General features: G+C 45.4%; 1 protein-coding gene across 1 annotated transcript in view; it reads right to left on the bottom strand.

The window, feature by feature from the left end:
• LYST (lysosomal trafficking regulator) overlaps window positions 1-27,728 on the bottom strand; it is a 2,674,875-nt gene that overhangs the window by 1,630,499 nt on the left and 1,016,648 nt on the right. The window contains 2 exon segments of the mRNA XM_069234946.1: window positions 2,835-3,080; window positions 20,094-20,284. Coding sequence (XP_069091047.1) covers window positions 2,835-3,080; window positions 20,094-20,284 — 437 coding nt within the window.

The following is a 27,728-nucleotide window of genomic DNA, read 5'->3' on the forward strand; positions in this document are numbered from 1 at the left end:
TTGGAGTGTTCGGTGGTGGCAGGAGCCACTACCCAGCCTTCTGTGGATGCAGGACCAGGTCGACGGTGGACGAAGACAGTCAGCAATGCAGCACTGGAGCAGATAAAGAGTTTCTGAAGTGATGCAATCGACGTCCCATGCTGGACGAAGGACTGTAGTCAGTCCGTGGTGTAGAAAAACCACCAACAAGCCTTGGCAAAGGCAAATGCTGTGGAAGAAGAAATGCGGAGCTGCTGGTGACCACCAAGTTCCAAGGGACTCAACCCATGGAGGGGAGTCACGAGAGTCACAGGAAGACGAGGCAGCTCCCACAGGTAGCAAGCACAGGATTCGCTGTGAAGCCCACACAGCACACCTAGAAAGGAGTTCCACGTCACTGGAGAAACACGCAGAGGGCTGTGCATCGTAGGGAAGAGTGCTTGGGCTACATGAATCCCTTGGGGGAGATGCCAACAAGGCTTGGTAGCTGCAAAAGACACGGTGCACGGGGGTACTGTCCTACATGGAGAGGCAAGGACTTACCGTCTCCGAAGTTGGACAGCTGGTACAAAGGACCAAGGGGACCACTCCAGACCACTACCCATGATGCAGGATCCACGCATCTCTGGAGGAGACAAGATCCACGCAGCCGGTCGTCGTTGCAGCTGGTGCCTGCGGATGCAGGGGAGTGGCTCCTTCAAACCAAGGGAGATTCCTTTGTGCTTCTTGTGCAGACTGAAGACTTGTCACCCTCAGAGGATACACAGCCGGGGGAAATGTTGCAGTTGCTGGAAGGAGCCAAGGAAACAATGATGAATGCAGAGTTGTCGCTGTGGATGCAGATTGTCAGTTCCTGGAGGGTCCACTTGCAGTTCCAGTGACCAAAAGAGGAAACAATGCAGAGGAGTCCTGCTGGAATCTTGCACGTCGAATCTGGGGACACACGCAAGAGGGGGACCCTAAATAGCCCAGGAAGGGAGATTGGTCACCTAGCAGGGTGACCACCTGTCAGGAGGGGGCTGTGATGTCACCTGCCTGTCCTGGTCACTCAGATGCTCCCAGATGCCCCTGTCCATCTTGGATCCAAGATGGCAGAATCAAGTGGCCACCTGGAGAAGCTCTGGGCACCACCTCTCGGGTGGTGATGGACAGGGGAGTGGTTATTTCCCTTTCCTTTGTCTAGTTTTACTTCAGAGCAGGGACCGGGGGTCCCTGGACTAGTCCACACCGGTTTGTGCAAGGAGGGCACTAAATGTGCCTTTCAAAGCACACCAGTGGCTTGAGGAGGCTACCTCTCCCAAGCCATGTAACACCTATTTCCAAAGAGAGAGGGTGTTGCCTCCCTCTCCCAAAGGAAGTCCTTTGTTCTGCCTTCCTGTGCTAGAGCAAGTCAAGCAGCAGGACAGAAACCTGTTTGTAGGGTGGCAGCAGCACAAGCTGCCTGGGAAAACCCTGCAAACTGGTAAGAGCAAAGCTGGGGGTCCTCTCAGGAGCCCCCGGCGTACATGGAATCATACAACCACTACTGGTAACAGTATTGGGGTATGATTCTGACATGTTTGACACCAAACATGCCCTCTTTCAGAGTTACCATTATGTAGCTGGACATAGGTAGTGACCTATGTCCAGTCCACGGGTAAAATGGCTTCCCAGCTAAGTCCAGGAAAATGGAGCTGGAGTTCATAGGGGCCCCTCTGCTAATGCAGGAGTGCCCTCAAACACAGGTACCTGCACCCTGCCCTCTGGGCTAGGAGGGCCTATCATAGTGGTGACTTATATTGACCTGCTGCAGGAACCTGAAGTGAAAGGGTGCATGCACTTTTTTATGCAGGCTGCAATGGCAGGTCTGCAAACATATTTCACATGGGCTCTCATGGTTGGCTGTAGGAAAGTGTCACTGTTGGGATGGTTACCCACCACTTTTTGCCCAGTGTTGATGTCAACTTTGATTAAATGTGTGCTAGGATCCTGATAACCAAGCCCCAGCACCAGTGGTCTTAACCAAAATCTGTACCTTTGTTTCCACAATTGGCATAACCTTGGCACACAGTTAAGTCCCTTGTAAAAGGTACCCATGGTACCAAGGGTCCTGTGGCAGGGAAGGTCCCCAAGGGCTGCAGCATGTATTATGCCTCCCTGGGGACCCCTCACCCAGTACATGTACACTGTCTTTGCAGCTTGTGTGTGCTGCTGGGGAGAAAAAGGCAAAGTCGACCTGGAATCCCTCTTGGTATGCCAAGCCCACAAACTGTATTTATTTATGCTTTGATTAGAGGTAGTCAAACAAGGAGTGGCACCAGGGAGTTGTCCTTGGTCCTGAAGAGGAGCCTAGGGGTAAGGCTCTGAAACATGTAGACTAGGAAGTCAGGTACATTACATCCCCCACTTCCGCAGCCCCTTTTAATCATACCGCCTCAAGAGATCTATTAAATCATTGGAATTACTAGGAGACAGGTATTTTTAACTCACCCAAGACCCCACCACTCCTATCCCTCCTGTGATTCACATTGGCGAGACTACATCAGTGCTCCCGCGTATCCCGTAGGTCTTACCACGCCCCGCTCCATAGCGGAACAGGAAAAAACCCAATGATGAAACATGCCACCAAGAGGTATCACTCCTGGGTGAGGGTTTTTCTAACATTAAAATCCTTTTTCCTATCCATCCCGTGGTAGTTCAGTTAGCTGGGCCTCTTTTGTAATATTAACTGTTTCACCAGTCTGAAACATTTTCTTCTAAGACGAACGTGTTTTCTGCTGTAGACTGCATGTAAGTTAACATAGGTGAATTAAGTTATCAACATCAGACTTATGGTACATTTTCAAACAATGATATGAGATATAAAATATTCTTACCCTGGCAAAAAGAAATACAAGTGCACCACTTCCACCAATCTCATGCAGAACACTCTGTAGACCTTTATGCTGAACAGCATGAAGATTCTTCAAGAGCTGTGGGTCTGGAAAATCGCTTAGCGCCTCCTTCAAGGTAAAAGGCCTTTGAGAAGGCACAGTTTTCACTTGCCCTTTCAACTTAAGAACAGGCTCGTATACAATGTACTGATCAGGACAGCACGGAGAATACGCAAGAGCTAGGTTTTCCTAAAATGAAAAAAACTGTAGTGAAATAATTGCCAATTATCACAAATTACTTTTGAGTACACCTTAAAAAATCATGTTTGACTTAAACATACAAGCTACACAAATATCCCAATCATCCTTGTACATTTAATACATTTAATCTGGAAATCAACTCATTATTTGCTGAATCTAATGTACAAAGAAGCTTTGTCAAGATAATCGTACTGAACTTACTTTCGTGTGAGACAATAATGTTTTGAGTGGGCAAAGAGCTTCCAAGAATGTTCCTTTTTTTTTTTTTTTTTTTTTTTATCAGCAGTGCCAGAGCTGTTGTACTAAATGTGTCTAGATGATTTGGCGTTTTCACAAGAATGGCAACTTTACAAGAAATACATTTTACTCTCCTTTGGGAATGGCAACGCATTTCCCTACAGATGTCTTCAGTCACTGAAATGACTATATATGTTAAAGCTATCAGTGCAAATATATTGTTTAGTGCAAATCTTTATTTTGAAAGCTAAAACATGTCATAAATAAAGTAATTCTAGAAATCAAAGTAAGCAGGTAAGCCCATTTCAGAAAATGTTACTTTTGTATAATTTATTAACTACAAAGTGTTTAAAAACATTACCATGGGAAGTAATAAATAAGAAGACTAAAGCATTTACACAATGCATATTAAAGCAGCTGAACTACAAAGCCTGCAACAGCGAAAGGGAGCAAAAGTCCAGAATAGCAATTTAAGATTGGTTCATATATCATGTGCAATACTGCATACAATTTGTAGAGATTTCCAACGCGACCAACCACAAAATCCCCACCCCACAGGAAACTTCAGCTCAATAGAATTATATACTAAATTGACTACTACCATCTCTAATGGAGAAAAACATACTATATACTCCAAATGAATTTAGGGGACAAGCAACACTGCAATGATTAGCCATAGATCAAGAACAAGGATCTATCACTGTAGGTTATGTAATTAAAGCTGGGGAGGGTGGGGGGGGCTGTTTCTCAATAAACTAATAATAACAATAAAATAGCATAGTAGGAAAATGGCTCCTTGTTGCAGTTACCCCCCACTTGTTGCCTGATACTGATGCTGACTTGACCAAGACGTGTGCTGGGACCCTGTTAACCAGGCCCCAGCACCAGTGTTCTTTCACTAAAATGTACCATTGTGTCCACAACTGGCCCACCCCTGGCACCCAGATAAGTCCCTTCTAAAAGGTATCAGTGGTACCAAGGGCCCTGCGACCAGGGAAGGTCCCCAAGGGTTGCAGCATGTGTTGTGCCACCCTAAGGGACCCCTCACCTAACACATGCACACTGCCATTGCAGATTGTGTATGTTGGTGGGGAGAAAAAGGCAAAGTCAACATGGCACCCCCCTCAGAACACCATGCACACAAAATACTATCTGTGGCATAATATTTTTCTATATAAAAACCTATTGGCCTGGAGTTAAGTCTTTGAGTGTGTGTTCTCATTTATTGCCTGTGTGTGTACAACAAATGCTTAACACTACCCTCTGATAAGCCTACTGCTCGACCACACTACCACAAAATAGAGCATTAGTATTATCTAATTTTGCCACTATCAACCTCTAAGGCGAACCCTTGGACTCTGTGCACACTATTTCTCACTCTGAGATAGCAAATACAGAGCCAACTTCCTACAGACATCAACAAAGGTTTTGTTGTACAAAGATCACACTCCTTCCAGCTTTTAGGAACAGGCATAATGGGACAACATTCTGAATTCTACAAGGTGTTTATTGTGTATATTTCTAAAGGTTTTCCCAAAAACACTGTTTACATTTTAAAATAATGGAAGTAGGAAAAAAAGAGAAGTAGGTGACAAAGTTTACACTGGTAAGTTTTGCATAGCAGACTGATCTAAATAAGTAATATACTGTTATGGCCATCTGACCTTTCCAGACATATACAGCTTTTGGTGATTGTCCGAAAAACTTTTGATGCCCAGAACCATTGGTTGAGCAGCAGATTATGATGCTTTTTTATTGTGTACTAAGTATGCATTGATTCTTAAGGTGAATCCAGTGGATAAAAAAATTGCACGAAGGAAAGTTATGCATTTTTGTAATGTAGCCAAGAATCTATGCTTCGGGATATAGGTTACTTGTACTACGTTGAAATTTAAATTACCCATAATTCCAGGTTATTCTGAAGGTATACTTCAAAACATATTTTTTGTGCACACAGACCAAACTGGAACCTAAAATATAGATAAATACAAAAAAAAAACATATGTCCTATTATTCTGCATTCCCACTATTCTAATAAAATAAAAACTGTATCCCTCACGTGCGGACCTATTGCATGAGAGACGAAAGGCTCAAAAGTACACCCAAGTTAAGAGAGAAAATGATGCTTGGATAAGACATATATTCAGTAGTGGTGGCTTACCCGCCATATTTGGCTAGGTTCTCCATGCACCTGATTAACTATACCAACCCCAGACATTTCTGAAAAATAGAGATTCAAGTGAGCCGAGGTGGCATCACTTCTTAACAGAAGGCATACCAAAAGTCAAACTTAAGATAAAATTACAGAATGTTGTCACATTTCTGAATGAAAGTTCTAGAATCTGCGGGCAAGAAGTCCTACCATTCAGCGTTCCAAACAATAAAAGTTGTAGTCAACTTGTGTGGTTAGTACCACTGCCTGGGTCAGGAACCCCAGATAAATAAACAATCTGTGAAATCTGCATTTTCAGGAGCCAGGGAATTCCGAGAGCTGATGGACAACATGAATGCGATGTGGTATGTCAACAAGCAAAGAAGAGTAGGGTCTCGCCTCCTTTGCCTGGAAGCATTGAGTCTGTGGTCTTGGGCTCACCGCCAATAGATATGGCTCACTGCCAATTACCTAGTGTCGTCTCTGAATGTCAGAGCCAGCAGCCTGAGTGGCAGAGATAGTCCAGGACATCTTGAAATGAAGGAGGTTCCTTGAATTGACCAGCATAATTACTGTAACTTATTAGATCTGAATCAGTTCCAAAAATGTGGTGTAGGCATGATCTGTAACCCTCCGCTTCCAATAGTCGCTGTGCATCACTACGAGAGTGGATATGGGCTCGACGACGGGGTGCAGCGTTACATCTGAAACTGACAAGAGGTGAAAGTAGCACCATCCACGCTGTCGGTTGCGGCACTGAAAAGCGAAGTGCAGAGTCAAGATGACGAAGGGAAGCACTCCGCTCTGATGGTGCAGCGTCGAACACTGTTGGTCGGAAAGAATGAATCATCAGCATGTGTGTTGAGGTCACTGGACCTGAAGAAACACATGAAGGAGTGGACGCTTTCACAACGATGGAATACATTGCATTCAAGAATGCAACCAATTTTGATCCCGGCGCCAGTAACTCTGGAAAAGCTGGAGCTGAAGGCTCATGTGGCAAAGGGATTGACACTGAAGGATACTGGAATGGAGGCCTGTCCGGAGCCGGGTCCACAGGGAGAGCGAGGCTGTGCCCAATATCTCCTGGTGTGAGGTTGACCAGCTCCAGTTCCGAGGAAGAGAGTCCCGTAGGAGATGGAAAACAACAAAGATACTTAGCTTTGAAGTGTTTTTTCTCCTTTCTCCTATGCTTCCTCTTTTGCTTGCCTGAGGAAGAAGATGGAGAACAGTGACAGCGTTGAGACCGCTTCTGATGTCTGTGCTCATCCTTTGCCATGGCCATGTAGAGTTTAGTCTCCCATTACTTTATGGGCTTTGGGCTCATTTAGAGACAGGAGGAGCAAGACTTAGAGGTCAGACCCTAGATACCATATACAGATGGCAGTGGGGTCAATGATGGACTCCTATCCCTCACATTCCCTGCATGGCTAAAAAACAAGATTTTATAGGGGGAGAAATAGTACTGCAATCTGATTTTTTTTGTGATGAGATAAATTCCTCAGTGTTAGCTCTGAATCCATGTAGAACTTGTGGAAAAAGGGAACTGACATCGATGAGCATGTGTGAGTGTCTTTGGTGGCTTTGCCTTTTACAAGCTTACCTTAGTGGAACAATGGAGTTAGTGTTTTGTAGGAAGACACCTGTTGTCACTCTCAAGCCAATAAGGTTTGCTAGTAGCTTAATGTGCTTATGTTTAAAAAAAAAAAGAAAACCTATTTATAGCTATCTCTCTTACCTTTGCCTATATAGTTCTTAAATACTACTTTCAGCTAGTTAAATGCTATTAAAATCAACAATCAATATAGGAGCCTTAATGCACTTTGACCAGTTTATGCTTCTATGAACAACAGTTGACTATTCAAAGTATATGTATCAACGATTCATGAAGCAAATATTAAACAAGGCTAAACATTGTTGATTTTTTTTTTTAAATGATTGTCAAACTTTCAAAACAAAATATAATACATGCCTGCTAAATAGGTTAGCAGACCATTCTGAAATAGATATTAACTAATATATTTGTTCAAGCTGAATTATCAACTTCCAATTAAAAACAACACTAAATGCTATCCATTTGTAACTGAGAAGATGTACACCCGAGTACCTGATAAGATGAAGTACAATGGGGAGTACCTAAATAAGAATTATATAAAGAGTACATCATAGAGAGGCGCTGTCTGAATTTAAGGGTGTGGCCAAACGAAGCAGAACCATAATCCATCTGATGTCATCTTCACTCATTCAGAAAGCCGATATCCTCCCTCCTGGGCCTAGAAAAGGCATCTGGTCTCCTTGGACTTTAAGGTCCTTTCTCTATTATGGCGATGATGCATTTTGGCATATGTGACTGCTGGTGGTGCCCTAGAAGTCTTTTTTGTGATGGTTAATAATACCTGGTAGTAAGAAAAAGGTTGAAGGATACAATTTGGTGGGTAGGGACAGGACTACCATCAGCCACAATATGACAGGTGCCTCTCCCCTTGGCACCTCAAAACTGATGTGAACGTTGCTGCTGGAGAACTCTATCAAATCATATACACAAAATTCGAAATTGGACTGCTGCATAAAGCAAGTAGCTTGCAGTCCTTCTAGTCTGGGAAATAATGCAACATGTCCGAGTTGAGAAAATTCAATATAAGCTATGTTCATGGATAAATCCATGATAGATGCAAAAGCTTGCTCACCTCTCTAAGGGCTGTCTTAGCTGTCTGCTTCTTGGCTTAGTTAATGGGGTGATGTACAGAGCCATCTCAGAGCATATATGCCCAAAATTGCCATGGAGTTAGCATTAAAAGCTGGTTGCCATGCACAATACTCTTATCAAAGGAATCAGAAGAAATTGTGCAGGGGAAGTCTTGTTACGCACTCTCTGTTATGCTTGCATAACGACAGAAAGAGCTCTATGGTGACCTTGAAAGCACACTGAAATATGGGCCTCATTACGACCCTGGCGGCAACACCGCCAACAGCCTGGCGGTGTTACTCCAGCTATTATGACCGTGGCGCAATAGCCACGGCCATACCGCCGGCCCCTCCACTATACCGCCAAGCTTTCGCCTGGCGGTCATAATCCCCAGGATAACACTGTTACCGCCAGCTGTCCCAGCAGAAAAGTCATAATAGGGAGCCAGAAATACCGCCAGCACTGGCGGTATTCTGTCTCCCGCAGCCTCGGCGGTCTTTTTGAAAGACCGCCGAGGTTGTAATGAGGGCCTATATTTCTTACTGAATCTTGGAACTCGTGCTACAATCATAGCAGACGTTCCCATGAGTCTCGGATCTTCTTCCCACACACAGCCAATGACTAACATTTCCTTGAAAGATTCCCTTTATGGCTTCCAGACGTTGCATAGGAAAACCTCTGTCTCCCTGCTGGTCTTGGGGAGCTCAACCCTCTATGAAACCATTTCAATAAAGGCATGGAAATTAACTTTGTGACCTGAGGTGCTTTACCTGAAGGGGGAGGGGCTATGGGGGGGCTGTGGACTCTGTGGTAGGTACCACATGGTAATCATATTCAACCCTCAGAGTTAGAGAATTCTCCTGTATTCATCCTTTTTAGTGCTATCATTGGCCTGGTCATCATCAGTGATATCAGTTTGCTTTAGCCGCAGCAGGGGACCTGGAGAGAAAAAGGCTGCAGGGGTGGGGGGGATCTGCAGTAATGGAGGTGGAAGAATCTATGGTGGTAGCTGTGGTGCTTGCTGGTAATAAAACAATCTGTGAAGGTGGCAGGAGTTGCAAAGGCATCCGCTAGAAACCATGCACAGTAATGACCATCATTTGTTGCACATCCTTTATTAAATCTACCGTTATTTAGAAAACGGGTGGAGATTCTCCTCGTATGGAACATACTAATGGCTCATACTCATACTGAGACCTTTAATTGTGCCATTCAAGATCTTTGAAGCGTGGGTAGTTCAGATTAAACTGTTATGGTTACGTGTTTGGACAATTTATAGGAAGGAATAAATGCCTCCTCTAGATTTTCTGGATCTGATTCTTTTAGTTCAGTTTTCAGAAGTCCAGATGGGGGTTGAGTGGATACTTTGCCCAGCAAAGTCTGCTCCAGCATGAATATAAATGTTTTCCTTGGTCTGAAATCAGAGTGACCGTTCTGGTAATCTTCTTTACCCACTCTAGTATCATATGTCGCAGGGGTATTGTAGGTGGATGGAGGCATCAGCAGAACCCTAACCAACAGCAGCGGACAGAGAAACTGTCAACAGTGGTTCAAATGTAGGCATCAAAGAACAGGTGGGTTGTAGAAAAGACAAAAGAGCAGTGGAATGAGTTACAAGAGCGCATCAAGGTTGAGATTGGTGTTGATGCTGTTGGTTTTGGAAAGAAGATTTGTAATTGTCAACATATTCAAGGTAAGGGCGATATGCCTTGTGATTTTTACTTTAGCACCTTTGTATGCATTTTAGCAGGTAGCTTAAACGAAGCAGATGCCAATTACTTAGAAGAGACATTTATTTTTGGTACGTTTGCAGATTTTCCATGGCAAATACAGCTTTTTCCCATGTGCCCGAGGGGCACATAGAACAGATTAATTACTAGAGGTGAGTGGTATATTTGCATTTAGATCTTTTAAGCTATTGAGCAGCCTTCCCTCACAGTTAAGCGTTTTAGCAGAACATTCCCTGTAATCCCTGGGCTTACAAGTCGGGTAGAGGTAGTGGATGTATACTTTGTGAAAGGCACTTGTGTAAATCCTGAGTTTACCACATGCCTCATAGGCCTTGATGAAGCATATTTGGGAGATGCTGTCGTAGTCTCTAGGAGCAAATCAGATCCAAGGGTAGCAGCAGGTAGATATAAAACCAAGCCACAGGCTGCAACAAGGTAGGATGTACAGATCTAAAAAAAAAAGAGTATGTGTCTGGGAAAGGAGCAACAACTCCCTTTCTACAAAACAGGATATACAAATCTGAGGTAAAATAGCCTTTCAAAAAGGTAAAATTCTGTTCATTTGCATTTCAATAACTAGAGTGTTGGTCTTTTTGTGTGTGTCATTAGTTTATACTTTAATATGTATACCATACTGTTAGAACTGGGGCCTCTAGTTGGCAGAGGTATACACCTTCGTCCAAATTGGGCCCACAATCCTAGTCAGGGTAAGTCACACACAATCCAAATTATCCCGTGCCTACCCTCTGGTATTTTGGCACTGAGTGGTAAGGCTTAATTTAGAAGTCAATGTGTAAAGTATTTGTGCAATAAATCATACAGTAATACAGTGAAAACACCAGAAAAATACACCAAGCAGGAGTAGACAAATATAAAAGATATTTATCTGGTTAAATTAAGGTAAAAACGATCAAAATTCAATAAGCACAATTTGAGATATCACTTTTGCAAGACGAAAAAGAGCCTTAAATCTTAGAAATCAACAGTTGTCTCTTGGTTTCACAAAGTAACTGGTTTGCCTAAAAAATAACACGTACGGAGACCGCAGAGGAGGAGATTCGTGGAAAAATAGGGTGTGCGTCGGGAATTTCTGGCGCAGCACAGACGTTGCGCTCTTTCTTTCCACGCTGCAAGGGGCTCTGTGTCGATTTCCGACATGCAGTCTTGGTTCCTCACTGCGATGTGGGCATCTTTTTGACGTCCAGCGATGATGCGTGGAAATCCTTGACATGCAGGATGAAGTCACAGGTGTTGCATAGATCCAGTGTGGTGATGTGTTGAATTTTCTGTTGCACAGCAGGCGCTGCGTCAAATCTTCACTCGTGAAGTTGGGCTGCGTCATTCCGGTTCAGCTGTGTAGCGATTTCTCATCCCAAGGCAGACTGTGCCTCGTTTCAGGCAAGCTGTGCGTCGATTTTGGTGCACAAGAGGTTCCTTGAAGAGATTAAGTCTTTTTGCCCCTGAGACTTCAGAAAACAGGAGGCAAGCTCAATCCAAGCCCTTGGAGAGCACTTCTCAGCAAAGTCAGAGGGCAGCAAGGCAGCAGTCTGTGACAGGTAAGTACAAATGGAGACGTGATACGCAGTTTTGTTTGGTTTACAAATTTACTATTTATTTGTTTTCTCTTACTGTTGTCTCTTTCTTTGTCTTAATTTTTCTATCTTTGAGTCTTTCTACGTTTGTAGACTGTAGTCTTCTTTTCTTCTTTCCTGTTTCTTATTGTCGTTTTGGTGATAGGTTGGTGCCTCAGGGATCCAGAAGGCCGTTCACCAGGAGAGGGAAACAAACAAGAAGCCTGTTTTAGTAAAGGTATGTTTTATTTTTCTATCTGGTAGGTATTGGTCTTTCTTTCTAGTTAGTCTCTTTTCCCTGGTTTCTGTCTTTGTTTATTTTCCTTGTTCCTCCTTGCCCTTCTTCCAGTGGGTCTGTTAGTATTCAGATGGGTCTTCACTACACCCTTTCTAATGCCCTTATTTCCTATCTAATCGCCTTTAACATACCTTTTCCTTTGCTTATGTTCTGTCTCTTAATTGTTAGTACTGTGGTTCTTTTCACCCAGTGCCTTTCCTTGACTTCTTTTGGTTTTCCTTTCAATGATTGGTTTGCTCAAGGGGGTTCTGAAAATAAGAATCCAAACTAGTGCTCCCCACTCTTAGTGCCCTTTAACCTTGCCACCCCCCTCCCTAGTCCGTGCCCCGTAACTGGTGGCCGGCTCCTTCGCACCATCTCTCCCCCAGCATCCTAGAGATGCGCTCTGATGTAGTATTCCCTGCCGCCAGACACCAAGGCTCTTCTCGTCGATTGCCTTCCTTCTGCTCGCTCGGCTGTATGTAGTCCTCCTCTGCTTCTGCGTCGCCGTCTCTGCTGCTGTCCGCATTTCCTTCGTTGTCCGTGCCGCCCCCGTTGTCCGCATCTTCCCGGCACTTTGATATTTGAAGTGGCGCCGCCTCTTCCTTTCCTGAGTCGGCATGCTGAGAAGTGCCCCCGGGGTACTTCCAGTCCGGCCCCAGACTTTGCGCTCTATAACATTCACTCCCCCTGGAGGGTGGCTGTTGGAGCCACCCGTTAGATGGATATCTAGAAAGAAAGTCAGCACTGACAGAAGGGATCCTGGGGAGTGTTGTGCCTGAAATAAAAAGGGTTGCAATGATTAGAACCATCTTAGTACTCGGGAATTCGTACCCTTGTGTTTAGATAGCCAAGTTAGTGGGGCGTGGTGCATAAGGAGGGTAAAGGGTCTTCCTAAGAGATAGTATCGAAGAGATTCAATTGCCCATTTTATCGCAAGACTTTTTTTCTCCACTGTGGGATAATGTTTTTCTCTAGGTAAAAGTTTTCTACTGATATATACAATTGGATGATATTGTCTGTCGTCTCCTTTTTGGGATAGCACTGCTCCTAATCCCTGGTCGGAAGCATTGGTTTGTAATTGAAAGGGTTTGTGAAAATCCGGGCAATGTAAGATTGGTTCGGTGGTTAGTAAGGACTTTAGGTGAAAGAACCGTTGCCACTTTAGTTTGGTCAACTGAGCTATTTGATGTCGTCGTCTCTTCTCAAGCAGAGCCATAAGAGGAGCGGCTATGTCGGAAAAGTGTGGAATAAATCGCCTATAATAAACCTCCATACCCAGGAAGGCTCTGACATCTTTTTTGTTCTTTGAGACGGGTATTTGTGTGATGGCTTCTACTTTCTTATTTATTGTTTAAGTGTGCTGTTTTCAACTACATAACCTAAATAATTGATGGTATTCTGAGCTATTTTGCATTTATCCAGGTTAGCTGTTAAGCCAGCCTGTTGAAGTGATTTTAGTATACCTGATAAGTGATTTAAATGGTCCTCCCAGGTCTTACTGTATATTACCGCATAATCCTGATAGGGCCGCAACACAATATCGATTAATCTCAGAAAGATGGCTGGAACCCCATGCAGCCCTAAGGGTAATACTGTGAACTGTTATAACCCTCAGGGGGTGGCAACGGCCTTTTTTTCCTTGTCTACTGCTTCTAGGGGAATCTGCCAATAGCCTTTCATTAAATCCAAAGTAGTTAGGTATTTCGCATGTCCTAATCTTTCTAGAAGATCATCTATGCGTGGCATGGGATAGTTATTGAAGTGTGATAGGGAATTTAATTGTCGGAAGTCTATGCAGAACCGGATAGACCCATCAGGTTTGGGAACCAATACTATAGGGGAACACCAGGGGATGGACGATGGTTCAATGACACCTGCTTTTATCATCTCCATTACCTCTTTCTCTACCACTTGCTTCCTAGCTTCTGGTATACGGTAGGGTCTTTGTCGGGAAACTCTTCCATCTAGGGTGCAAATGTGATGTTTTATGAGATGGGTCCGACCAGGTTTTGTAGAAAATACTCTATTGTGGTTCTGCAATATTTATTATAGTTGATAACGTTGGAAAGGAGTGAGGTTATTACCCAGGTGGGGCTTACTTTCTTGTTTGGACTCAGGAGGAGTAGGGAATACGGGTATCTCTGACTCTGAACATGTCGTAACATACAGATCTACATCCTGGTTTTCTTTTTCATGCCATGTCTACAACAGGTTAATGTGATATATTTGACTTTTATCTAAACCTACGGGTATCTCGATCCTATATTTTACCGGGGTTATTTTTTCAAGGACGGTATATGGTCCCTGCCAACGGGCCAGCAATTTATTCTCAGTTGTAGTCAAAAGTATTTACACTTTTTGTTCTCTAGTTAGGTCACGGGTCTTACTTCTAGTATCATACTGAGCCTTCTGTCTCATCTGGGTCTCTTTTAATTGGGTATGGACGTCCTCCCATACTGTATGTGGGATGACTTAATTCGCTAGTATAGGTATGTCTTTCATCTCCTCCGCTTCTTCCCACTGTTCAGCCATTATTTCTAACATGGTACGGGGTTGTCTTCCGGACAGGAGTTCAAATGCACTATGTCCAGTGGAAGACTGTACATGTGTACATATGGCATACAGTACCAAAGGTAATTTTTTATCCCAATTCCTACCGGAATCGTTTATGGTTTTCTGCATGAGATTCTTAATGGTTTATTATAACGTTCTACAAGGCGATCTGTCTGAGGATGGTAAACCGACGTCCGTATTTGTTGGACGCCAAGAATCTGACATATCTTGGACATTAACTGGGACATAAAAGAGGTTCCCTGGTCAGTTAGGAGTTCTTTAGGGAACCTGACTCGGGCCAAGAATTCAATCATGGCTTGAGCCACACTCTTGGTAGTCATACTTGCCAAAGGTATGGCCTCTGGATATCTAGTTGTGTAGTCTACAAGAACTAGGATATATTGGTGACCTTTAGATGACGGTATCAATGGTCCCACCAGATTCATACCCACCCGTGTGAATGGGGTCTCTATAATAGAGAATGGAAGGAGGGGAGCCTTGGGATCCATAGAGGGGTTAATCAATTGACATTTGGGACATTGCTGGCAATGTTTTCTTATATTGCCATATACCCCAGGCCAATAAAATTTCCTTGTTATATATTCTTCCATCTTCTCTCTTCCTAGATGACCTTCCCACGTGTCCCCATGTGCTAACTGAAGTACCTGGTCTCTGTAGTCTTTTGGGACTAGCAATTGGGGTTTCCTGTTTCTTGGTTTAGGGATTACTCAATACAGTAAATCACTGCAACTTTGAAAATACGGACCTACTGTGTGGGTCTGTTTGGTCAGAGCAGCATGCCATGAGTTTTTTTAAAGCAGGTTCATCTCGCTGAGACTGTCGAAATTTTCCGGCGACCGACAATATCAGTTTCTTGGAAATAGGCTTAGATGCATTATTACAATTATCCTCCCTGTAGTAGGCCTTCTTTTGCTCTAGTTTTTGTGACCGGGTTAGCTTTTCTTTAGGTAGCGTTCTCCATTTCTGATGAGGAAAAAGGAGCCTCAGTCCACCAGGGTTCTGCCTGATGACTAGGTTTTAGGCTATCCAGGAGTTTGGGAAAGGATATATAATCAGTTCCTATAATGAGTTCTTCGACAAGGTCAGGGATGGCTCCTCCGATAATGGATTCTTCTTTTTCTCGCCATTTCACCTGTATGATAGCGACTAGGTATGTTTTACTATCCCCGTGCACACACGTGATCAGGACCTGTTCGCCTGTTACCCATTGTTCTGGTCGGACATATTTTTGATTGATGACACTCTGACTACAACCAGAATCTACTAATGTTTTCCTTATTTCTTGGTTCACAAGAAGGCAGGTAGAGTACCGAGTAGTGGTATTGCCTAACCACAATATCCTTCCTCTGGCCATCCCTATCTCCACTGGTTCCCGTTGATTCCGTTTTTGAGGACAATATCGTGTAATGTGTCCCCATTCCGCACAGTTAAAACATTGGGGGTTCGTCATAGGTTCCTTTAAGGGAGCTCAATAGGGGCAGGGTTTTTCCATATTTGACCCCATTAATAGTTTGATAGGAAAAGATTGGGGAGATGGTTTAGGGAGTGGCGAGTTTATTTGAGTACTGGAGCCCTGAAAGTCAGGAGCCCTGTGATAAGCATAAGCTAGGTCCACCGCAGCAGAGTTGTCCAATCCGGGATGTTGTCAGATCCAATTCCTCATAGATGTAGGTAGTGCTTCTACGTATTGTTCTAATACTATGGCTTCAAACATTTCTTCTTTGGTGGCATCCGTAGGGTTCAACCATTTGTTAGCTTCAAGGTGAAGCCTGTAATAAAGAGTACATGGATTCTCCAGACTCACCCATTTAGTAGGTCGGAACCTGATTCAATAACTTTCCTGGTCTAATCCTAAACATTCCAGGATGGCCTTTCTGATGTCCACATATGAGGTTCTACCACCCGGGTTGACTGCTTGATAGGCCGCCTGCTGAGGTCCTGTTAGTAAAGGAGCAATATCTTGACCCCCAGGTCTCTGTAGGCCAGTTACCCGAACTTGGTACCCTTTCAAACTTTGTGAAAAATGTGTTGGGATCATCATTTTCCTGATACTTCTGTAAGACAGTGCTAGGTACATATGGGTGTACTCTGGTTGTAGCTATTGCTTCTGTGAGCTTCCCTATTGCAGTCTCATGTACTAGTTGATTATTGGCAATAATCGTTGCTTGACTTTTCAACGTGGTTTGTAAAGCCTCACGTTCTTCCTTAGCCTCTTTGATTTGCTCCTCCCACACGAGTTGTAAATGTCTTTGGTCATCTGCTAACTGGGCAATCATATCTGCCAAGGTAGGCTCTCCTCCATTTTACTTATCCTGTCCTGTAAGGAGATATAATCTCACTTTTGACACCACTTGTGCCAGGTAAGTACAAATGGAGACGTGATACGCAGTTATGTTTGGTTTACGAACTTACTCTTTATTTGTTTTCTCTAATTGTTGTTTCTTTCTTTGACTTAATTTTTCTATCTTTGCTTCTTTTTATCTTTGTAAACTGTAGTCTTCGTTTCTTCTTTCCTGTTTCTTATTGTCATTTCGGTTATAGGTTGGTGCCTCAGGGATCCAGAAGGCCATTAATCGGGAGAGGGAGAGAAACAAGAAGCCTGTTTTAGTGAAGGTACTTTTTTTTCTATCTGCTAGGTATTGGTCTTTCTTATCTAACTTGTCTCTTTCCCTGGTTTCTGTCTACGTTTATTTTCCTTGTTCCTCCTATGCCCTTCCTCCTGTGGGTCTGTTAGTATCTAAATGGGTCTTCATTACACCCTTCCTAATGCCTTTATTGCCTATCTCACCTCCTTTAATATAACTTTTTCTTTTCTCATGTTCTGTCTCAATTGTTAGTACTGTGGTTCTTTTCACCCAGTGCCTTTCCTTGACTTCTTTTGTGTTTCCTTTCAGTGATTGGTTTGCTCGAGGGGTTTCTGAAAATAAAAATGGAACAAACCAGTGCTCCCCACTCTTAGTGCCCTTTAACCTTCCCACCCCCCTCCCTATTCTGTGCCCCGTACCTGGTGAGGCCACATTCCTCCTGGAACGTTGCCAGCTCCTTCGCATCGTCTCTCCTCCAGCGGTCTTGAGATGTGCTCCGGTGTGGTGTTCCCTGCCATCGGGCGCCAAGGCTCTCCGTTGTGCTTGTCTCGTCGATTGCCTTCTTTCTGCTCGTTCGGCTGTATGCAGTCCTCCTCTGCTTCCGCATCGCAGTATCTGGTGTTGTCCGTGTCTCCTTCCTTCTCTGCACCTCCATTGTCAGCGTCTTCGTCCTTGTCCACGCCACCCACGTTGACCCCGTCTCCCCGGCGTTTTGTTATTTGAAGTGGCGCCGCCTCTTCCTCTCCAGAGTCGGCATGCTGAGAAGTGCCCCCGGAGTACTTCCAGTCCGGCCCCAGACTTTGCGCTCTATCACACAGTCCTTCTTAGCAAAGCAGTCCAGATGAGTCCTTTGGGCAGCCAGGCAGTTCTTCTTGACAGGCTGCAGGTTCAGGTCCAGAAGTGTCTGAGTTGGTGGGGTAAGAGACCCAGTTTAAATACCCAAAAATGCCTTTGAGGTGGGGGAGACTTCAAAGAGTGGTTCTGAAGTACACAAGGTCTCCTTTCAGTATAGGTCTGTCTGGCAGGGTCCTAGCAGGGGTTTTGGCATTCCATTGTGTGAGGGCAGGCCACTAGACTTTGAAACATAAGTGTCAGGCCCTCCACCCTCCCATCCCAGGAAGGCCCATTCAGTATGCAGACAAGTGCAGATGTGACTGAGTATCCTGTGTCTGTGGTTGTCTGGGTGAAATGCACAAAGGAGCTGTCAACCACCCCAGCCCAGACGTGGATTGGAGACAGACTGTAAGGCACATATAGATTTTAAGTGCAGAGAAATGTTTACTTTCTAAAAGGGACATTTGTAAAGTAGTAATATAAAATCCAACCTAACTAATAAACAGGATTTCGTATTACATTCTGGCCATATTAAATATGACCAGGTTACCCATTTCTGATAAGAATCTACCACTTAACAGTATATGAGGGTAGCCCTAATGCTATCCTATGAAAAGAGCAAGTCTTGCAGCAGTGGAAAACTAATTTAGGGGTCTTCCACTACCAGGACATATAAAACACATCAGCATATATCCTGACTTTTACCTACATAGCACCCTGCTCTTTGGGTTACCTAGGGCCTACCTTAAAGGTGACATATGTAGAAAAACAGGAGTTTTAAGGCTTGGCAACTACTTTTAAGTGGCAGTGAAACTGCACACACAGGTCTTACAATGGCAGGCCTGAGACAAGTTTGAGGGGCTACTTATGTGGGAGGCACAACCAGTGCTGCAGGCCCTCTAGTAGCATTCAATTTACAGGCCCTGGGCACATGCAGTGCACTTTACTAGGGTCTTACAAGTAAATCAAACATGCCAATTGGGAAGGAACCAATGTTATGTTTAAGGGAGTGAGCATTTGCCCTTTAGCACTGGTTAGCAGTGGTAAAGTATGCAGAGTTCTAAAACCAGCAAAACAGTGTCAGAAAAGTGGAGGGAGGCAGGCAAAAAGTTAGGGGGTGACCACCGTAAGGCTATCAGGTCTAACATATACTTACTTATACGGGCTTTCTAGCAGTTCTTTGTCCACTGGTATGTTGTTGTATCATTCACATTTTTCTTTCGCCCATTGTAGCATTTATCACAGGGCAATGGATCTGCCTACTTCTGCCACTGGCTAACTTCACTGAGAGTGTTGGCGTTCCACTCTTTCACAAGAGCACATCTGCACACAAATGAGTTTCCTTCAGTGCCAGTGACTTCCATATGCGCTTTTTGAGAACAAAAAAAGGTTGTTTTTTTTCCCATTGTATTAATACTGCCAAAGGCCCAGCAACTTCTACAGCAATGTTTTATTAAAAAACAAAAAAACAAAAAACAAGGCAAAATAAAACAAACATAGACGAAGCTAAAAGGGAACAGTGTGTTATTTACAAGGCGCCGTTCGAATACTTTCAGGAAGGCTGTATCCCCAGTATTGCTTTTGAAGTGATGATCGACTTGACATCTTGCCGACAGAGAAACATTCAAGCATTTTAACTTAAGTAGGAACAATGCGGCCTAGCAGCCAGTAGTGCTAACCTCGAAACTGGCAAGCCAGGTTTGTGTCTGAGCCTCGACTCAACATCCTATGATTCTGAGCAAATCCCTTCATCTACCTATACCTACAAATCATGTGTAATATAATCCTCCTCAAAGCACTCGAGTAGCCTTCGGAGAAGTTTGCATCATTGTAAATTGCAAACAAAACAAAAAAACTAGCGAAAGGTGGCATTCTTTAGTACCATGTTGGGCATCCTGGACATAGATTTTACAGTATGTTCGCAACCAGTACAACTGTGGATATTTACAAAGAAACCTTTTCAAGTAATACAAAGGGAAAGATCAAGAGAACACATGTACTGACATGAAATAATATAAGCTATGACTAAGATGGCTAGCTAGCTCTCTAGGCGCGGACATTCTGCTCTTTACCGCAGCAATAATACAGGTGTTCTACACAAGGGACATAAATAAGACAAAAAGTCAAGTATAGAGTCAGTCTACTCTCCAAACGTGCTCCAGGGTTCACCGGGATAAGATTCTTGATTGCACTAAAAGAAATCAAGGTTGGCAAAGAACAGGGGCACGAGGAGCCACTGTGTGAGGGAATGTCACTTTATCCGTCCAAAGATGGTCCTCTATTTTACTAATATGCAAATGTCTCGTCTCTGAAAGAAGACAGGTTACTTTTGAAACCGCACGCTACACTTACCATTAATGGCTCAACATTCACTTCTTTCGGCTTCATGAATAGTTCTTTAATTTGTTCATCTTGCAGAATGTCTTTATTGATATATTTGGAATAATGTTTCTTGGTTTTGTCATATTTACAGGATACAATAGAGGTACACGCCGCACCACGTGTGTATAAATAAAATGCCTCTTCTGAACCAATGGCAGCACCTATAATAAAACGTGCATAAGATTACTACTACATTAAAACAAGTAAAATAAAGTCATAAACCTGTCATTAAAAAAACTTCCCAACAACATCAGGTAGGTGAAGTATAAATGTACCACCGCTGTTTGAATAAAGAGTTACTATCTTTAATACCGATTATGAAGTCAGAACCAGTCTGTAGTAAAAAACAAAATGTCAGAAGTTGCCTGCTTGAGTTAATGCACCACAAACTCGAAGAGCGTATTTTGTTACTTACCGAAAAACGTCATGACCCTGCAGAGGGGCACATACTTGAACACAGTTTGCCTTTATAAATGCATTATACTGCATCTGCGCTGCCACGAGTGACCTCTCGTTTGAGATTATGGCACCACAAAGTATACCGCTCTGGTGGCACTGATGTCTGCAGCCTCTCAGCAGCCTTTGGCGCCTCCTCCTCTGCAGCCTGCGGAGTCACCATATGTGTAGCCTCACAAGTAAGACCCTGTGATGCTGCAATGTATTTTCTCACAGTTGAGTCTGCAGTGTCGACGAAAGCAAACTCTCAAGTGACAGGCTACAGAGCCATGCCCTCTCACTATAGTGACATTTTTGAATTACAGGGCAAGAACTCTTGACACAAATACACACCTTCCACACACAACATACACAAACACCTACATGTACAGAAGGGGCTTTGGGTCAGCCCCCTTTACCCATTAATTAGCTTGTTTGGGTGAACCCCCTTCAGTTATTCTTTTAGGGGGCACTGTCATGCGTCAGTCCGGCCCACATCACTAGCCGAATGTATGGATGCTAAAAAAAACAAAAAAGTTGTAGTTTTTGCTTTCTCATTTTTGCAAAGGCACCTAGCACAGTGGTATCTTTTTTTCATTCTGCACGGCAATCATAGCGAGTGCACACGCCTTGGTGCTACTTATGCAAACTTTCGGAGAATGGAGACCAGTGGTAGCAGTGCAGTCACGATGACAAACACCAGAGTAACAAAAACCAGACTTAGGTTCCATTTTGCTCCTGGTCCGAATTTAGGTATTTTTACATATACTCTGTCTGACAGGGTGTTGTGCTGCAGTATAGTTTATAGGCCACTTTATAGTTGCAAAAACAACAAAAAAAGCATTGGCAAAGCCTATAAGCTTCGCCTTTGCGGAATCTATTGGTTTAGGCAATTTCATTTTTTTTCTAGATGTTAAAAGGCTGCTAATAGATGTCGGTACTGTCCAATTTAAGAAGAAAAGAAATGCTGAGAAGGCATAGCTCTCTCCCATTCAAAGTTTCACAGTCACATTAAAAGTATAGCAGACAGTGGAGTGACGTACAATGATGCCCCCCCCCCCCTACAGAATGTGATGAGGAGCCTCTGAGTCTCCCATATCTCACAGATATTAATTGATCTTGGGCTGAAAGGTGCCCCCTGAAGGATTCCTCCCACTCCCTAAGTCTTGCATTACGCCCCTGATAGCAACCCTCTGAAGCAGAACAGGTTGTTTCTAGCACTTCTTACCAGTGTACAGTGTAAATTCTCAGTTTGTTAGACAGGATATCAGACCCTGCAGTTCAATTCACATACCTTAGCGTTGAGATTGCCAACAAGCAGAAACACTATCTTCATATACACATTATTACAAAATATGACACAATAATTATCTTCATACTCATTTCACCAAAGTGAAAAAACGCCAACTCTATCAATGGCAAGCACAATGAGTCCAGAGATGGAGACATCACACCTATAAGCTTTTTCCTTCCTTACCAGAGACTAGAAAAGTCCTGCCTCAAGAAACCAAGACTATCAGATGCAGGTGGGCACAGTGGTGACTCCACACGATGAGCAGATTCCTTCTCTGTGCAATGTTTTATTGTTTTTATTCATCTGTCTATAGATGAGGCTGTTTGGAGCATGGTTGGTCTATGCGCTACCTTGATTGAGAAGGATTTATGCCATCTCAGTGTGTTAGCTGTGTGCTCCAAATGAGAAGCTGCTGACCTGGGTGAACTAGGACCCACAGAACCTGAGCTATTCATATTTATATGGTCAGAGACACAATAAAACACGTGATAGACTGTTGACTATATATCATAAACCACTGACTTTAAACTGAGAGATGAGTTAATCTTCCCACTCAGGTTTACAACTTCTGGGACACATTTTGCTTTAAGGATCACTTCTTCACCGTCTCACCATCAGTCCAGTCACCTTTTTTCTTTGTTTCAGGTAGTCTTCCGTGTTTACAATCACCAATTTTACGTTCAATTTGGTTTGTAAACCTGAAATAAAGCAACCATGTTTGGACTGCTGAATTCCAATTCTCCATTTACATTATGATGTACGTGGTTGGGTAACACCCCTGCATGCCGTATGATTGCAGGCACTGTTTGAAACATCAAACTGTCTTTTGTCATAACTTCATTGCATATATTTTGTTTTTTTCAGGAGTGTGCTAGTGTTTGTGATCATCTAGTAATCTCAAATGGGATATAGACCCTCATTATGAGATTGGCGGTCAGCTGACCGCCACACCAGTGATGGCGGTAGTACCGTCGCCAGGCTGGCGGTGAAGACCACCAAATTATGACCATGGTGGCAGTCCCTCACATAGACAACCAATGTACCACCCAAACCGTCAGTGCGGTCCCGTCCACTGACCACGGTGGTAGGCACCTTCAGGCAGGAGGAAGCCAATGACCCGCCCACCATGTTATGAAATGCAGACTGCCAGGATTTCCGGGGCGGGACCACAGCCACCAAAGCCAGGCGGAAACACATCATATAAAAGGGAATACTCACCTCCAGGGACACAGAGGAGTCCGCAGCCGCCATGAAACTCGAGCTGGAAGTCCTGCCGATGCTGTACCAGGCGATGGTAGTCCAGGAGCACCAACACCGACAAAAACGATGACGGTCAGTACAGCCGCCTAGCACACAAGGGAGGGAGGGGAGAGTGACACACCCACATGAACAACACACACCCTGAACAATCTGCAGAGTAAACAACAACAACATAACCCAGAAGCAAAGAAAGCTAGGACGCATACCTCTGGTCCAACCACTGTAATGATGTTGGAAAACGAGCTCAATTTAAAAAATATAAATATGTACAGCAGGGACCATTGGCAAATCCACAGACAACAAATGGCCACAAGGGCAACGTCCATGGCCCAACTGGACTCCTGACAGCCCAGTCATTCCACTGGGCAGGGGCATCGTGAAGTTAGTAGGCAGGCACCTCGGGGTGGGGCTCATCTTGGGAGGGGTCCTTGGGTTTTGGGTGGGGGGGTTATCCTTACGTTTAGGGGGCAGAGGAGTGGGCTTGGGGTGGGGGCCAGAGTGCCACTCTTGTGCCCATTAGTGGCAGGTGTAGTCTTTGGGGTGGAACAGGAGTCAAATGGGAGGTGGAGGTACTGGGCTGGGGGGGAGGGATCTTCCTCTTACAGGCAGGACGGGGATGGAGGAGGTCAAGGCGGGAAAGAAATAGCTTCTTAGGACCAAGGGGGCGGGTTGTGGGAGGAGGATTGGGAGTGGAGGTAGAGGGAATGGTTGTAGGAGAAGTAGGTGTGCTGGACTTGGGTGCAGGTGCATGGACAGTGTGCATCTGAGGTGGGTGTCTGAGTAGGAGCGTTTATGTGTAATTGGAGGGGGGCAGACAGGGTAGGAGAGGACAAACATGACGTGTGTATCTATGTTGTGGTGGTGTCTGCAAGTGAGGTGGGTGCGCTGCATGAGGCTGTGATAGTGGTGACTGTGCATGTGGTGTGTGGGGTGCATGTCTGCGTGTCTGCTGTTGTGGTGTCTGTGGGCAAGGCTGTACAGGTGGCAGGATATGGGACTGATGATGCAGTGCATGCAGGTGTGAGTGTTGAAGTGACTGTGAGGGAGGAGAAGGGGGCGACAGTGGAGGCAGTGGCTGATGTAGTATGTGCATCTGTGTGTTGGCTGTGTGTGTGCTTGTGGAGTGAAGTGTGGTGCCTGTGTTTGTCTGTGCAAGTCCTGTCTGTTGTTTTGGGTGCATGCTTGTCAGATTGTGTGCATGGGATGGGTTGGGGGAGAGGGCTTTGGGACTGGGAACAGGTAGCTGGAGGGTGGTGGTAGAACCAGGGACACTGGCTGCTGTCAGAGAGGAAGCCAGAGTCTGAAAGGGTCTCTGTAGGGCAGCCAAGCCACTGTGAATGCCCTCCAGGTAGGCATGGCATTGCTGCATCTGGGATGCCAGCCCCTGGATGGCATTTACTATGGTTGACTGCCATACAGAGATGGATCTCAGGAGGTCAATAGACTCCTCATTGATGGCAGCAGGGCTGACGGTGGCAGGGCCTGAGGTGCCTGGGAAGAAGGAGACTCCCACCCCCCTGGGTGAGCGGGCGCGGGCACGGGCAACTGGGTGGGGGACAACTGGGAGGGCGGTGCTGGTACAGGGGGTGGCAGAAGCTCTAGTAGCTGGGGTGGTCCTAAAGAGGTCAGCTACCAGTAGGGAGCTTCCATCAGAGGAGGAATCCGAGTCTGTAGTTGTGAATCCTCTCTCCCCCATGGTGCTCCCCTCGCCCTCCAACCCACTGGTCCCCTCGGCATTGGTGCTCTCTGCCTCCGGGCTGCAGCTCCCCCAGTCGCTGGTGCCCCTGCTCCTTCGTCGGATGATGCTAATGCACACAAGGACATGATGAGAGAAGGAGAGAGGGTGGGAGAGAGAGAAAGGGATCACAGGGCCAATCACAGCACATATGGCATACACATCACAGTAACTCACTGGCACTAACACAGTGCAGTATGGACCAGAATGACAAACCATTACCTGGGTAGAACAGCAGTAAATAACCCAAACACTACCATCTGCACACCTACTGGGACTCACTAAGCCCTGTCTGCTATGGTATGCTAGCTACTTACCAATACCTAATATACATACCACCCTACATAGCTAAGCAGCACTGGAAAAGCTAAAGCAGAATATTGAGAACCCACTGACTAAAACCCTGCAGCCAAACCCCATGCCAGACAACACAAAATAAATACCACACACTCTGTACTCACCCCCTTGTGGCTACTGTGCAGCCCTCAAGCACCCAGCCAACTCCGGATTGGCCCCCACCAGTATGCAGGCCATTAGGGGGGGGGGGGGTCAGGCTCTGACGGGCACCCCTCCCTCGTTAGGAGGCCATCCTCAGCTGGGCCTCTGCGGTTTCCGTGCCTGTTTCCTGCAGTGGGTGTTCCGCTGGCTATGGATCCCCAGGGTCCACACGTCCTTGGCAATTGCACGCCACAACCCTTTCTGACATGCAGAGGAGACACAGACAGGAGGACACTATAAACTCAACAATCCATTCTGTTACACAGATGGCTTACATTCTGCGTATGACCCACATTAAGCACACACGACCCCTACCTCTGCATATACATTAAATGCAACCAACCCCCCCCAAATGACACTACCAGCACACACATGCATCTTCATGTAGCCATGTCGCATCCAACGTATCCATGATGTACTCACCTGTTTGTCTGGAGGCTCATACAACTGCCCATACAGGGGTTGGGCCCCATACACAAGCTTCTCCAGCTATTCCGATGTGAAGGCTGGGGCCTGTAGGAATGTACCATCTTGCCTGGAATGTTACCCCCATTTTTTATTTATATGTATGTTTGTTTTTGCCTGTGTCACTGGGATCCTGCAAGCCAGGACCCCAGTGCTCATAAGTTGTGCCCTGTATGTGTTCCCTGTGTGGTGCCTAACTGTATCACTGAGGCTCTGCTAACCAGAACCTCAGTGTTTATGCTCTCTCTGCTTTTAAAATTGGCACTGCAGGTTAGTGACTAATTTTACCAATTCTCATTGGCACACTGGAACACCCTTCTAATTCCCTAGTACATGGTACCTAGGTACCCAGGGTATTGGGGTTCCAGGAGATCTCTATGGGCTGCAGCATTTCTTTTGCCACCCATAGGGAGCTCAGACAATTCTTACACAGGACTGCCACTGCAGCCTGAGTGAAATAACGTCCACGTTATTTCACAGCCATTTTACACTGCACTTAGGTAACTTATAAGTCACCTATATGTCTAACCATCACTCAGTGAAGGTTAGGTGCAAAGTTACTTAGTGTGAGGGCACCCTGGCACTAGCCAAGGTGCCCCCACATTGTTCAGGGCAAACTCCCCGGACTTTGTGAGTGCGGGGACACCATTACACGTGTGAACTACATATAGGTCAATACCTATGTGTAGCGTCACAATGTTAACTCCGAACATGGCCATGTAACATGTCTAGGATCGTGGAACTGTCACCCCGATACCATTCTGGTATTGGAAGGACAATTCCATGCATCCCCGGGCCTCCAGCATGGACCCCCAGTACTGCCAAACTAGCTCTCTGGGGTTTTCTCTGCAGCTACCGCTGCTGCCAACCCTCAAGACAGGTTTCTGCCCTCCTGGGGTCTAGGCAGCCCAGTCCCAGAAAGGCAGAACAAAGGATTTCCTCTGAGAGAGGGTGTAATTCCCTTTGGAAATAGGTGTAAGGGCTGGGGAGGAGTAGCCTCCCCCAGCCTCTGGAAATGCTATGAAGGGCACAGATGGTGCCCCCCTTGCATAAGCCAGTCTACACCGGTTCAGGGAGCCCCCAACCCCTGCTCTGGCGCGAAACTGGACAAAGGAAAGGGGAGTGACCAGTCCCCTGTCCATCACCACCCCAGGGGTGGTGCCCAGAGCTCCTCCATTGTGTCCCAGACCTCTGCCATCTTGAATGCAGAGGTGTGAGGGCACAATGCAGACCTCTGAGTGGCCAGTGCCAGCAGGTGACATCAGAGACCCCTCCTGATAGGCTCTTACCTGGTTAGGTAGCCAATCCTCCTCTGAGGGCTATTTAGGGTCTCTCCTGTGGGTTTCTCTTCAGATAACAAATGCAAGAGCTCACCAGAGTTCCTCTGCACTTCCCTCTTCGACTCCTGCCAAGGATCGACCGCTGACTGCTCCAGGACGCCTGCAAAACCGCAACAAAGTAGCAAGAAGACTACCAGCAACATTGTAGCCGCTCATCCTGCCGGCTTTCTCGACTATTTCCTGGTGGTGCATGCTCTAAGGGCTGTCTGCACCCAAAACCTTCAACCGCGACTCTTTCAGCTAGCAAGGCTTGTTTGCGGTCTTTCTGCGTGGAAACAACTCTGCATCCTCCAGCACGCTGTGGGACATCTTCTGGCCAAAGGAAAAGTTCCTGCCACCTTCTGTTGTTGCAGAATCTTCAGCTTCTTCCACCCGGAGGCAGCCCTTTTGCACCTTCATCCGGGGTTTAGTGGGCTCCTGCCCCCCCCACCCCCCCCGGACACTTGCGTGACTCTTGGACTTGGTCCCCTTCCTTTGCAGGTCCTCAGGTCCGTCTTCAGTGCTTTGCAGTCAGTTGTTGTCTTTGCAGAATCCCCTATCTCGACTTTACTGTCTTTCTGGGGTAGTAGGGTAGCTTT

The sequence above is a fragment of the Pleurodeles waltl genome, chromosome 5 (genome assembly GCF_031143425.1).
Source record: "Pleurodeles waltl isolate 20211129_DDA chromosome 5, aPleWal1.hap1.20221129, whole genome shotgun sequence".
NCBI lineage: Eukaryota > Metazoa > Chordata > Amphibia > Caudata > Salamandridae > Pleurodeles > Pleurodeles waltl.